We start from the raw sequence: 12,994 nt of genomic DNA on the forward strand, positions 1-12,994 counted from the left end.
CATATCATTGCCACTCTATCACGCATCCACCGGTTATGTTCGGTAAAAAGTTGAACTCTGACCCGAGGCCGCTTTGTCGCACCTTGGCGGCCGGAAATTCAAAGATGCTGGCGTGAATGGATCAGACCTGACCGCCGTGGACGTCAAGGGATGCTCCAGTCATGTATGATGAGTCATCGCTAGCAAGGAAGAGCTGAGAGGAGAAGATTTGGAATGAGCTTCGATTTTCAACGAGATAGACGGAAGACGCTCACCATAGCCCTTGCTATCTCCGTCGGATTGGCGACACGTTTGAGAGCCGTCTTGCCAGAAATAACATCCCTCTTTTCCTGTGTGTCAAACGCCGTCTTGAACATCTCCGTGTCCGTGGGCCCAGGATGGATAGAGTTGACGCGAATGCCCATCGAACCGAGCTCCTGAGCAGCCGAGCGCGACATGCCACGCGAAGCCCACTTGGTCGTTACATAGGGAACGAGGAGTGCCTCGCCGTACAATCCTGCCACACTGCTGACAATGATGATGCTTTTTCCCTTGCCTGCCGTACCTTCTCTGGATAGGTTGGCAGAGTTGCAACCAAGCCCATTCACTTGCTTGGTGTCTTCCAAAGTCGCTGGAAGCAATCCTGTCATTGCCAGTGCTGCAAACTTGAGTGTGATATAGGCTGCAAGAAGGGCAACAAATTGAGTTTCAAGAGCAACGAGGAAAGTAGCCCAGCGGTCCGCTCACCCCCTCGAACATTGACGCGGTAGAGGCGATCGAGAACCTCGACGCTTTCAAACAGCACACTCTGAGGTGCTTGGCTCAAGCCTGCGTTGACGACGGCGACGTCGAGCTGGCCGTAGCGGCTCATCGTGGCTCGGACAGCCTCGAAAACGTCGCTTTCTACCGACACATCGGCATTTTGCAACAGAGTGCGCTCCGCAATCTGTTCTGGGGTATAGAGGTGCGCGAGCGCTTCATTCAAGCGCTCTTGAGCTGTCTTGAGTGCCTCTTGGCGCAGGTCAATCAGTGTGACACCCCGCGCGCCGGCGAGGAGCAGCTCCTGTACCGCGACGAGGCCAATGCCACCCGCTGAGCCCTGTTGGCGAATATGGGCATCAGCCTCTTGCTGAACGAAGACGAGTGGCGAGCCGGACCGACTCACCGTGACTAGGCATACCTTGCCCTCAAGCCTCTTTGAAGCGTCGCTGGATCCTGCTTTGCCGCTCATGATGATGAGTTGTCAGGCTTGTTTGATCTGGTTGGAAGACAACCTGCCACCGGCTACTTGTCTGCCCTTGAGTTCTATTTTTCGCAGGTCTCGCGGAGAATGTGGAGAAAAGAAACAGATAAGATTTGCCTCATCGAAATTGTATCTCGTTCAGAAGTCCTCCCGCCCGCCCGTAGCTTGTAAATCGGCATCAGTCGGATTACATGGTATCGGCATTGCCGCGGCAGGGGATTGAAGCTAGGTGCTACGCTACACTTCTACCTGATGGTGCTCAGAGCACCAAATAAGATGATTCCGCAATTGCGTCCCAGAACACACCTGCTGCGTATCACACTGCCAAAACTCGCAAGCAAAGAAGATGCGCGTACGGAACAGAAGAGTGGAAGGGACATCACACTGCCGACATCTCAGCAACATGTGCAGGTAGACTCATTCATTTCCTTGAGGTTTTGTTCTTGGACTTAAAAAGGCACTGGTGCCAGTGAGAGCTTTGTGGTCGAAGATTGGAGTGGTGGGACAGGATGACAGCGGGAGAGGAAGATGAGACGATGAGCGCACCTCAGGTAGATCCGTTAGACCGGCGACGTAGCCGAACAAGAAAGTCGGTCTGCATGTTGAACCACTGCGAGTAGTTCTTCCACTTTGGTTGTCCTTGCTCAACCGCCGATTCCAGATCATATTGCCGCAAAAGCTGGGCGACATAGATGTTGATCTCGACGAGGGCCAGGTTTTTGCCGAGGCAAGAGCGGTTACCAGCTCCAAACGTGCACAGCATCGAGTCCATCCTCTTGGCCTCGTCTTCGTCTTCCCAACGGCTTGGTCTAAAGGAGTTGGCATCGCTTCCAAAGACGGCCTTGTCTCGGTTGGCTGAGAGAGAGCTGATGCTGACGGCGTATCCGGGGGCTGTGAAGCTCTTCTCTATGAGTAGGGGGTTAGAGCCCAGAGCGATAGCCTTCTACTTACGGATGAAGTGTCCCGCAATCTCAACGCCCGGGCTCAACCTCGGGAGCTGATAAACAATGCTGGGATGTAGCCTCTGTGCTTCCCGAATGACATTCTGAAGTTTGGGGAGCTTCTGGCACTCCTTGAAAGAAAGCTTCGAGGGTGCCTCGAGGTCGCCGACGACCGCAAAATAGCCATCAATCTCTTCTTGAACGGCTTTGTATGATTCTGGGTACTCGAGAAGGTGACCGAGTACCGCTCGAATGCTGTGCGAAGAGTAGGGGATGAGACTGAGATCCGCAAGGGGAAGACCAAAAAAGGAGGAAATTTACCCGATTGATGTTGTATCCGCGCCAGCCCCGAGAAGGTTGATGGCCTCTACCATGACCTCCGGGTGCGTGACCTGCTCGTCGTCGCCTTTTGGGGTTCGGAAACTCTCGAGCATATCGTGTCTCTTTGCCGGCTCTGTCCCGTCCTGTCTGCACCTCACACGCTCGTCGAGCCACTTGATGAAGTCCTCAAAGGCGTTTCGCGCACCAAACAGCTTGAGCAGGGAACTTGTGATGGGCTGTTGCAAACTCATTAATCAGCCTTCGTCCATGGCGCTTCCACACTTGCGGAGCTACTGACATTGTCAAACAGCAGCATCTGACCGGGGACGTGACCCATGCTTTTGAACAGATGGAAAGATAAGCGGGCGCCAAAAATGCAAATCCACGGCAAGAAAACGCACTTTGTGATGGTATAGAATCCATCAGTGACGGCACGAATGAGGCCATTGACGTCGGTGGCTGACTTGACGAACCCAAGGCGGCCTCCCATGCCCAGCTCACTGACAACGTCGTACGAAAAAGCCCCGGTCCAGAAGTCGAGGTCAATGACGCGAGACTCGCCAGCGATGCGCTCAAATGCCGCCCAATTTTCGTCGGCAACTTCTTGGACGAGACTCTCGACCTGCAGGATCGCTGTCATTGAGTACGTCGAGGCAAGTTTGCGGCGGAGTTTGGCGTGCATCTGGGCATTTTGCGTCGCAAAAACGGACTCGCCTTGCCCGCTCAGCTGCCAGGTGTTGTCTACGAAGCGATGGAGATCAGGAACAAGGCGAGCGATGGGCTCTTCATCAAAGTTGCTCCTACTCACACCACTTTGTTTTCGGTGCCGAATTGCTTCCATGGCCGAAGAGCTTCTTTAGCGCAGTGGCATCCACAAAGGAGACCTCGTCAGGAGCGATGCGAACCACGGGTCCGTACTTCTCATGTAGGTCAAGAATGACTTGATGCCACTGTCCCTTGAAACACTTGTACGTGTGCCAACTGGAAGAGAGCCGCGTTGTGAGTCGCGTGAAGGGGGAAAGAGAACTAGGCAATCTGCTCACCCTCTCGTAACCTTGGCGAGTCTTGGGCCTGGCACTCCAGCAAGAGGGTGGAGGAAGACTGCATAGAATGCCCAGAGGAACGGGAGCGATGCCAGTAGGTATGGCGCTAGATCACGAAGCTCAGACGACGCGAAAACACCTTGGCTGGCGGTCATGATGATGGCGATGAAGAAAGCAGCGACAAGAGTAGGCTAGGGATCCTTTTCCATTATTTTAAGGCGTCCCGTCTTTCCCCACCACCGGTTACGCGCTCGCCATTCCCCGCAACGCATTTTCTCCCCGCTGTCCCCGTTACCGGTGTTCCGTTGAAGCCACTCAACAGGACTACTCCCGCTTTTCTTCCCATCGACGCGTGCTTTGCTGTTCATCGGCCGCAGGTCATGTGGACACAACACCTCTAACACGTGCACATCCGGTTAGGCTGTCATGGTCCAAATTTCGAGTTCATGGGATGCGTATTTCGACATATCAAGAAGAGAATTACAATCAATGGCCGTTGCAATGGTGTCCATTTGTCTGTTCGGCCCTTTCCTGTCCGCGCAACATGAGAGCGGTAGCTGCCTGACCGTTGCGGGCCACCAGCTCCGAGTTGGGCTCCATGACATACCACGCCGTGTCCAAGCCATCCTCTTCGGCGACGGTGTAGCCATTGCCGAGATACTGGAACCGGTTTCTCCTTGACTCTGGCAGCGGTTCCAGCTTGTAGTCTTTTGCGAGCCCAGCCCATGTCAGTCCTTCCAGTCAAGGTCTGAAGAAGCGCAAATGAAAGTCATCTCACCTTCCCAGCGAGGTCGCAGCAGCGTCTTTACTCCGTGAAGAATCGAGCCGGGCCACAGCGCAGTCACCGGACCCTCTGAGCGGCCAGACTTGTACCAAGTGCGGCACTTTGTTCCAAAGACCGTCTTCTTAAAGTAGGTTTGAGCATATTCTTGAAACTCCTCGACGGCTTCGCGCTTGACCTCGAGCGACTTGTAGCCCTCGAGCTGGAGCTTCTGAAGACACTGAACCGCGTAGTCGACCTCGGTCTGCAGCAAAACCACCAAATCACCCGAGCCGGCGGCCGAATTTGGCCCGTTGACGATAAAGTAGTTCGGGAAACCATCGACAGCGACGCTGCAGTACGTTTCGGGGAATTGAGACCATTTCTTGTGAAGGTTGGAGCCCTCTCGACCAAGGATGGGGAATCGTGGCTGATAGGTAGTGTCGAACCCGGTAGCACAGACGATCGCATCGTACTCGCGATGTGCTCCCTTCTTATCGACGATGCCGCTCTCGTCGATGCGGGCGATTTCGTCCGTGACAAAGCCCACGTCGTCGCCATTCAAGGACTCAAGGTAGCCTGGTCCAGGCGTGAGACGGCGGCAGCCAACGGGGAAGTTCGGCTTGAGGAACTTTGCAATGTGTGGCTTGGCCTCTAGCTTGGCCTGCATGTTGTTCCAGAAGGTGGCCTGGGCGCCCTTCTGCAGCTCGCTCTCCTGCATCGTGACAGAGTGGATGCTGTTGAGATTTGTCATCAGCCGGTGCCTGTATTCGGCCAAGGCTTTGGGGTCGCTTTGGAATCGCTGTTGTTCTTCGTCAGAATACCGCTCCTTGTCGGCGCCTGGGAGGCCTGCCTTGGTCTCCTCGCCCGCGAATGGGAATCCGATCCAGGTGGCGCTTCGCACGTACTGATCGACGTGCTTGGCATGCTGCGGGGTGGGAAGAGTCAGCAATGGAGACACTGGTCGGCACTCAGCACACTTACGCCAGCCAACTGAGGAAGGATCTGGATGGCCGTTGACCCGGAGCCAATAAGGGCGACACGCTTGTCCTTGAAGTCATACTTTTGATCCCACGCAGCCGAGTGGACCAGATGTCCTTTGAAGCTCGTGATTCCTTCGACGTCGGGCCATTTCCAGTTGTTGAGGCCGCCAACACCCTGGATGACGACATTGGCGCGGTGCACCTCGACTTCTTTCGTCTCGACATCAGTCACCTCTACAATCCACTCGCCCGCGTTTTCGTCCCATTTAGAGTGCGAGACCATCTTGTTGAATTGAGTGTGTCCGTCGAGGCCGTACTTGAGCGCCACCCCCTTCCAGTATGCTCCGATCTCGCGCGCCGGCGCATAGAAGGAAGACCAATTAGGGTTTGGCTCAAAGGAGAGCTGATAGCAATGCGCGGGAATGTCACAAGCGCAGCCCAGATAGCGGTTCTCGAACCATGTTCCGCCGAAGCTGTTACCCATGATGACCTTGTCAGCGAGCACAAAGACTCGTCAATGCGCTACCTGTACCCACTCAGGATTCTTGTCAAAGATCTTCAGGTCGACATTTGCCATCGTCTTGGTGATCCGGATGCCAGCTTAAAGTTTCCCTGGTCAGCTTCCTTGCTCGCCATTCTTGCGTCTTATGACTCTCACCATAGATGCCAGAGACACCCGCACCAATGCAGATGACCTTGAATGGCCTAGGCCGATCCATCGCTGCGTCGACAGACTTCCATGGCAGAGTCTTTGCGTCGGCGTACCCGATCTCAACGGGATTGCCCACGCTTCGTACCTGTTCAACCATGCTGCTGTGTGTACTGGGTAGTGAGCCGATGTATACTTCCTCGTTTGGTTGTACAAGAGGGGGAAGGGGTGGAAGGTGCACCGACAGGATGAAATAAGCTATGTATCTATGCCATCAATCGCAGTCTTTTGTCCAGTAGCACCCGGTGATGGCGTGAGGTGTGTGTAGCCGGTGGTTTCCATCCAAGAGGCACTGAAAAACAAAACAAAAAAAGAGGGAAAAGAAATAAATAAAAAATGGGAAAGAGGAGAAGGATGGCAAGCCTACACGCAATTTACCACCGGATGACCGCCACTCGAATCTCTCGTGACGGTGCGCCGTCAGAATGCCAACAGGTTACTTGATTACCATAGCACCTTCCACGTCTAGACATTAAAAGACAGGGGTCCGAATCGATCTGCCCGCTTCAAGACTTCTACTGCTACCGCCGAGCACCCTTCGTAACTACTGCACGACGAAATGAGCTTCCAGGGTCCCATCAAGATCAGCCCGCGTCTTCAAGAGCAGGCGGAGAGGGCGCGCGAGATCAATGAAGCCAACAAGACCGTCGAGCCTATTTCGGGACCGCGATCGGTGGCTCTGCCTCCTGACTACACCGAAGAGAGGTTCTATGCTGCCGCAGCTACGCTTCGCAAGCTCATTGGCAATGAGAATGTCGACATCGTTGATCAACCTCTCAACGATGGTTGGTACCTGCAACACCCCAAGACGTAAGTCATTGATCATTGTATGTTCTCCCAGCTGGAAATTCACCCTGTGGATGTCTTTCAGTCACGATGCATTCCAAGTGCTCGACCAGGACGATTTCGTCGCCAGCTGCGTCGCTCGTCCGAGACACACCGAGGACGTCCAGGCCATTGTACGCTGGGCCAATGAGTACTTGATCCCGCTCTGGCCCATCTCGATCGGTCGCAACCTCGGCTACGGTGGTGCAGGACCTCGCGTCAGAGGCTCGGTCGTCATTGACATGGGCCACCACATGAACCGTATCTTGGAAGTCAACGAGCGCGAGGCGTCGTGCCTCGTAGAGCCAGGCGTGACGTACTACAACCTCTACGACTGCCTCCAGGCCCAGGGGTCGTCGCTCTGGATCGACACACCTGATCTTCCGGGCGGCTCTGTAATGTGAGTCGCATATAATCCCCTTTCGATTCTGGCTGTTGCTCTCATTGACTTGTGTACTGTACCTTGCAAATATCAGGGGAAACGCATTGGACCGAGGCGTTGGCTACACGCCCTACGGCGATCACTGGGGCAAGCACTGCGGCCTCGAGGTCGTCCTTCCCGACGGGAGCTTGATGCGGACAGGAATGGGTGCCGTCGATGGTGCCAACACGTGGCAATCTTTCCAACATGGCTTTGGTCCCAGCGTCGATGGTCTCTTCTCGCAGGCCAACAACGGCATCGTGACGAAAATGGGCATGTGGCTCATGCCCAGCCCCAAGTCTATGCAAGCCTATCAGATTTCCTTCAAGCGTGAAGAGGACCTTGGCGCCGTCTGCGAGGCTTTGAGGCCGCTCATGGTCCGAGGCGTGCTCGGCAACGTTCCCTCGCTCCGGCACGTCCTCCAGGAGGCCGCTCTTCATGGAAACCAAAGGACCTACTACAAGGGCCCTGGCCCCATCGACGAGGAGACAACGGAGAAGATTGCAGAGAGATTCGGCGGCTACTGGTTCCTCTACGGTTGCCTGTACTCGGACGAGGACAGCTGCGATCACCTTGTTGACGTGGTGCGCGATGCGTTCACCCACATTCCTGGATCGGCCTTTTACAAGTCCGACGACACGCCCGAGGACTCGTACATCCGGACCAGGATCCAGATTTTCTCGGGCCAGCCAAACCTGCGAGAACTCGGCTGGGTCAACTGGGTGCCTGACGGTGCTCATCTCTTCTTCGCCCCCATCTCACCTATCACGGCTAAAGATGCCGAGAAGCAGTTCAAGATGGTCAAGGAGCGCCACCGCCAATACGGCTTTGACTGCTTCAGCACCTTCTGCGTGGGTCCTCGGGAGATGCACCACATCTGCTGCATCATCTACAACAAGGCCGACCCCAAACACAAATGGGGCGCCTACCGCATGCTGCGTGACATGATCCGGGACGCCGGCAAGGAGGGTTACGGCGAGTATCGCACGCACATCAGCTGCTTCGACGAGGTGATGAAGGTGTATGGCTGGAACAACAACGCATTCCTCAAGTTCAACGAAACGATCAAGGATGCCCTTGACCCCAACTCCATCATTGCCCCGGGCAAGTCGGGCATCTGGGGCAGGCGCTTCCGGGGTAAGGGCTGGGAGCTTTGGGGTGATGAGACGAGGAGTGTGCCGGCTGAGAGGGATGGAAGCTTGTCAAGACGGATTAACATCGAAGAGCGTCTGTGACCACCCTCTTGCCCTGCCCTTTGTCAGCCACATAGACGATGCACTGAAAAGAGGCTTTGCATGATTCGCCAGTCGTCCGGCATCTGTACTGTTTTTCTCCATGAAGATTCCTAATCTATCCTTGCGTGAGCACTCTATTCTTTGTCATGACCAATAGCATACGAAGGGGGGAAGTTGGAGGTGCCACAACAGGTTACTAAGCATGGGATTTTTACACGCGGGTCGATTTTGTCTCCACCGGCCGTGAGGAAATGAAATAACCACCGCTTAGACCTCCATCTTCGTTCCCTCCTCACTTTCCGGGGGAGGACCGCACCCCGCAAATCTTGAGGGAGACGAGTTTAGGAAAAAAAAAATGGAATCCCGCTCAAGCTCGAGACGTGCTCGCGATCATCAAGCGACGGGCAGCAGAAGGAAATCACGCGAGTGGCCTGCTCCGAACGGTAACGACGGGCGCAGCGACGAGCAGGACAGCAACGAAGCCTGCAACGGAGAGACAGCCAAGTCAGGCAGAGACGTGGAAGAAGACGACATTTCCATCGCACCAGCATCCTCCTCCTCATCGTCCTCGTCTGACCGTGACGAGGCGCGGCCACAGCGCGGCACGACGGGTGGCAAGCGGGCCAGCGCCTCGAACGACGAGGACGGGGCAGGGGCGAACTCGCCAAAAAGATCGAAGTCTCGGTCGAGCGACTTCGTGTGCCGTTATTGCAACAAGATATTCAGCCGGAAAGACAGTCTCTCGAGACATGTGAACCTTCACAGAAGGCTCGGACATGAGGTGGGAAGTGCCGAGGCTGTGACTCTGAAGCGTGCATCCAAGGGTGAGTTGAACGATCCGTCGTGCAAAGCGATGCAGACTAGCTGACGCTGGACACACAGCTTGCGACAACTGCGCCTCTTTCAAGGTACACTGCGACGGAAAGAAGCCCTGTTCTCAGTGCCGCCAGCGCGGATGCGAGTGCACGCTTGACAGACTGTGGCTCCGGGGTCGCAATCTCTCCGCTGGTCGATCGTCCACGGGGTCGGGAGACACGACGACGCCTGCGGCCGGCAGGATGGGCAATTCCCAGGACACGAGGAACAACGAGCAAGCTGCGCTGAGAGGGACCAACGAGAGCGAAGACACCAATCAATCAGCAGATCTCCTGATTGATCGGTGCGAGGGTCTCGCCATGCTGGGCCAGGCCGCGTCGTCGATGCTGCACCAGGATCAGCAAGGCCCCTCTTATGGACACCCATCATATCAGCAGACAGACGTTCATAGCCTGTATGCAGTACCGGGTCGTACACTTTCGACCAATAACTACCGCGAATCAACATCGCCCCTACCACGGCAGGTGGTGCCAGCACTGCCACCACCACCACCACCGCCACCAGCAGCAGCAGCAGCAGCAGCAGCGGCAGCAGCAACAGCAGCACATATACCAGCGTCATTGGCAGAAACGGCAGGGCAAGGGCATGTAGTCGGCCAGTGGCAAGAGACCGACCTCGACCAGAGGCAAATAGCGTCTTCAAGAAGACATTTCGGCCTAGCACTGCCCTCTCTTGACGGGGCCGACGCATCGCTCCAGCCTGGACCTCACGATAGTGTTCCGGTGAATGCTTCGCCAGACGTAGGCCTGGAGCTGCGGAGGATTTTGTCGGAAGCCGGCAGTACCGGCCCCTCCAGTCAGCCAGAGGCCAGTGGTATGCACCAGGGACATTATCATCATCCTCAGCAGAATCCGCCCGTTGTCGGTCTGGCAGCAGCATCGTCGTCCGCTGCAACCTCGTCTGAGTGGCCCGCATTCTCGTTCGACAGCTTCTTCATCGAGCAGCCCTTGGACGTCTTTCAGCTTGAGCCGAGTAATTCTCAGTGGATCTTTGACGCGAATCTTTTGGTCAGTCGATGGGCGCGGTGTGCTATGGGTTTGCCCATTAACTGTCGCTGACGCTCGCTTCCGTGCCTTGCCGCCCTTGGACAGAACGAGAATGGTGTATTGGATGAGAACTTATCGTTTGCAGAGACCGTCGGCTCCACATCGGGTGACACCGCCGGCGACCACACAGCGACTCCTCGACAGACGACTCAAGCGCTTCAGGCACCAATCGAAGCACATTTCTACGAAGAGGGAAACGGCCACGGTGGCCCCGGTGGCCCCGGTGGGATGGGAGCCGCGGCAGATCGACTCGACGGCGTCGAAACTGTTGGGGCAGAAGAAGACGTTGAACATCGAGGGAGCATTTCACTGGAAGTCCACGAGACTGGCCGCGCTACGAGAATCCAGACGAGGGCCAACACGCCAGTCGAAGCCGCCGCCCAGCCCGACTCGACCACCGGTGGCGGCGTGGGCGAGAAGAACTGGCCGGAAGAAAGGACGAGATACCGAACGAGGCAGCAAGACTTTCGGATGCCGCCTTTGCCGACTTTCGAGGAGCTCGAGGAGGCCAAGAGAAAGGATGATCTGGCGCATACCAAGGCGCTCGACGAACGGACGCTCACGCGCGTCGTGGCAGCCATCGACGAGGTTCGATCGGTGAGCGCACACCGCTCTCTGATTCTCAATCGATTTCCAAAGGTGGGCAGTTTTCAGTCACATCATTAATTATTCATTCCAGCTGGGCTGATGATGAGGCCGAGACAATAGCACGATCTCATGGACCTCTTTGTCCAGTGCTACTTTGAACACTTCCACCCTCATTTCCCTCTTCTTCACAACACCTTTGACCCGCGCAGAGCTCACTGGCTCCTCTGTACCGTCGTCGCCGCCGTCGGCGCACAGCTGTCGTCGCTGAAGCATGCACACGAGATGAGCAACTACCTCAACGAGATCGTCCGCAGAGGTGCTGCTTACGTCGCAGAGCGAGACAACAGCTGCATCATCGAGCCGTGGTACATCCAGTCACTCCTCCTCTGTAACATTCTCGGCACGTTCTCCGGCAATCCGCGCCACTTCGAACTGGCCGAGATTCTTCGGTCGCAAGTCTTGACACATCTTCGAAGAAGAAGCGACTACCTTGCAAGTCATCCAATCGCCGACTTTGAGGCTCTCGAGGGTGTAGACGCAAAGTGGAAGGCGTGGAGAAAGGCCGAGGAACATCGTCGGCTGTCACTCGGGTGTCATGTATTTGACATCTACATGACCATTTTCTTTGATTCACCTCCCAGCACCAACCTTGCCGAACTCAACGATGACCTGCCGAGCGACGAGAAGCTTTGGTCGGCCCGTTCCTCTCAGGCATGGTTCCACGTCTATCGACGGGGCAGCCTTCCTTCTTCTACTGTCAATCAGACAAAGGCCAGCGTTGGCAGCGGCGCCGGAGGCAGCAGCAGCGCCAAGAGTGGAAGCAACAGCAACAGCAACAGCAACAGCAACAGCAACAGCAACAGCAACAGCAACAACCACAAAAAGATGCTTCACGCCGTCCAGACCCTCGTTGGTCGACGGCAAGTGGCAGCCCCGACGTCTCCGCTCGCCAGCCACCTCATCTCTATGCTCCTGGCAAGGTTCTTGTGGGACCGAAAGCAGCAGCAGCTCGCCCAGCAGATCCTTGATGGCCAGTTGGTTCAACACAGCAGCGAAGACGGTCAGCTCGAGATGGAGCAGCAAAAGGCCAAGAGCTCCGGCGACGACTCTGACGCTCCCGTGGGTATCGTTTGCCGTCAGTAGATTGTCTTGTATCTGACACTAGAATTCTGCTCCTCTCTCTCTCTGCGAAACAGTCACAGAGGTACCTCGACGCAATGAAGCTCTTCGCAGAGGCGGGAGCTGACTCCGAAACGCTGGATCGACGGATGATGTACCACTTTGCCAGTACTCGTCAGCTCATTCCGCTCAGTATGCTTCGTCGGCTAGGCGCACGGACATCTGACGGTGTCCTGGAGGCCAGGGAGGTCCTCAGGCTCAGTCTTTGCAACAACGTGAACGCCCAAAGAAGATTCCGAGCTGCAGCCTGGCACAGCAGCAGAATCAGAAAACTCTTTATCGAGAGCCCGCGGTGGAAGCCTTACGAGTCGCACCTCGTCTTTACTGCCGCCCTGATCCTCTGGACATTTGCCAATCTCTCGTCTCAGCTTGGCTGGTCCAGCGGGCCGATGTCCAAGGCACCCATACTCGATGATGAAGTCGACATGACGAGCCAAGAGCTGCAAGACTGGATAAATGATGTTCGACGACCAGCTCGTTTGAGGGGCGTCGGCCTTCTTGAAGGGCACGAGGTCGGCAGCAAGCTGCTCAAGGTCTTTTCCTGCGAGCTCGAGGCCAGCGATGCTTGGGGCATCACCTGGTCCTACATCAAGCTTCTCCGGCACCTCTCTTCCATGACTCCTCCTTCTGCGCAGTGAAGAACCTTTGTATTGAGCCTTCCAGGTGTACCGGGACCGCTTCGTATTTACAATAGTGAGCCAAAAAAAAATGGGAAAGGGAGAGAATAGCAGCAAGCAAGAAGCAAGAAATGGAGAAAACGAGACAGACGATAATAGTTACGCGTGTACCAGATCAAGCGATCTTGATGTCGGCCTCTTTCGAATCCGAGTCGTGCAGGGAAACGT

General features: G+C 55.8%; 5 protein-coding genes across 5 annotated transcripts; 2 read left to right on the forward strand and 3 right to left on the reverse strand.

Moving 5' to 3' along the window:
* Window positions 1-89: 89 nt before the first annotated feature.
* FA10DRAFT_301040 (NAD(P)-binding protein) lies at window positions 90-1,233 on the reverse strand. The gene is made up of 4 exons (XM_025524922.1): window positions 1,145-1,233; window positions 727-1,078; window positions 255-661; window positions 90-193 (listed from the first exon to the last, which is right to left on the reverse strand). The coding sequence occupies exons 1-4, from the start codon at window positions 1,208-1,210 to the stop codon at window positions 122-124; spliced, it is 897 nt and encodes a 298-aa protein (XP_025379773.1). The 5' UTR covers window positions 1,211-1,233; the 3' UTR covers window positions 90-121.
* Window positions 1,234-1,637: 404 nt separating this feature from the next.
* On the reverse strand, window positions 1,638-3,695 carry FA10DRAFT_301041 (cytochrome P450). Its single transcript, XM_025524923.1, has 7 exons — window positions 3,528-3,695; window positions 3,293-3,465; window positions 2,886-3,225; window positions 2,783-2,822; window positions 2,485-2,720; window positions 2,174-2,418; window positions 1,638-2,113 (listed from the first exon to the last, which is right to left on the reverse strand). Exons 1-7 carry the CDS (start codon window positions 3,680-3,682, stop codon window positions 1,770-1,772), a joined length of 1,533 nt encoding a protein of 510 aa, XP_025379774.1. The 5' UTR covers window positions 3,683-3,695; the 3' UTR covers window positions 1,638-1,769.
* Window positions 3,696-4,013: 318 nt separating this feature from the next.
* FA10DRAFT_293345 (FAD/NAD(P)-binding domain-containing protein) lies at window positions 4,014-6,261 on the reverse strand (the record flags this gene model as incomplete). The annotated part of the gene is made up of 5 exons (XM_025524418.1): window positions 5,929-6,261; window positions 5,807-5,870; window positions 5,272-5,743; window positions 4,306-5,215; window positions 4,014-4,234 (listed from the first exon to the last, which is right to left on the reverse strand). Exons 1-5 carry the CDS (start codon window positions 6,077-6,079, stop codon window positions 4,014-4,016), a joined length of 1,818 nt encoding a protein of 605 aa, XP_025379775.1. The 5' UTR covers window positions 6,080-6,261.
* A 277-nt stretch (window positions 6,262-6,538) lies between these two features.
* Window positions 6,539-8,460, forward strand: FA10DRAFT_285438 (glycolate oxidase; the record flags this gene model as incomplete). Its single annotated transcript, XM_025523996.1, has 3 exons — window positions 6,539-6,789; window positions 6,851-7,204; window positions 7,281-8,460. 3 exons carry the CDS (start codon window positions 6,539-6,541, stop codon window positions 8,458-8,460), a joined length of 1,785 nt encoding a protein of 594 aa, XP_025379776.1.
* Window positions 8,461-8,732: 272 nt separating this feature from the next.
* FA10DRAFT_301042 (hypothetical protein) lies at window positions 8,733-12,932 on the forward strand. Its single transcript, XM_025524924.1, has 5 exons — window positions 8,733-9,284; window positions 9,343-10,343; window positions 10,428-11,021; window positions 11,091-12,089; window positions 12,167-12,932. The coding sequence occupies exons 1-5, from the start codon at window positions 8,816-8,818 to the stop codon at window positions 12,785-12,787; spliced, it is 3,684 nt and encodes a 1,227-aa protein (XP_025379777.1). The 5' UTR covers window positions 8,733-8,815; the 3' UTR covers window positions 12,788-12,932.
* The last annotated feature ends 62 nt before the right edge of the window (window positions 12,933-12,994 follow it).

This window comes from Acaromyces ingoldii (genome assembly GCF_003144295.1).
Source record: "Acaromyces ingoldii strain MCA 4198 unplaced genomic scaffold FA10scaffold_2, whole genome shotgun sequence".
NCBI lineage: Eukaryota > Fungi > Basidiomycota > Exobasidiomycetes > Exobasidiales > Cryptobasidiaceae > Acaromyces > Acaromyces ingoldii.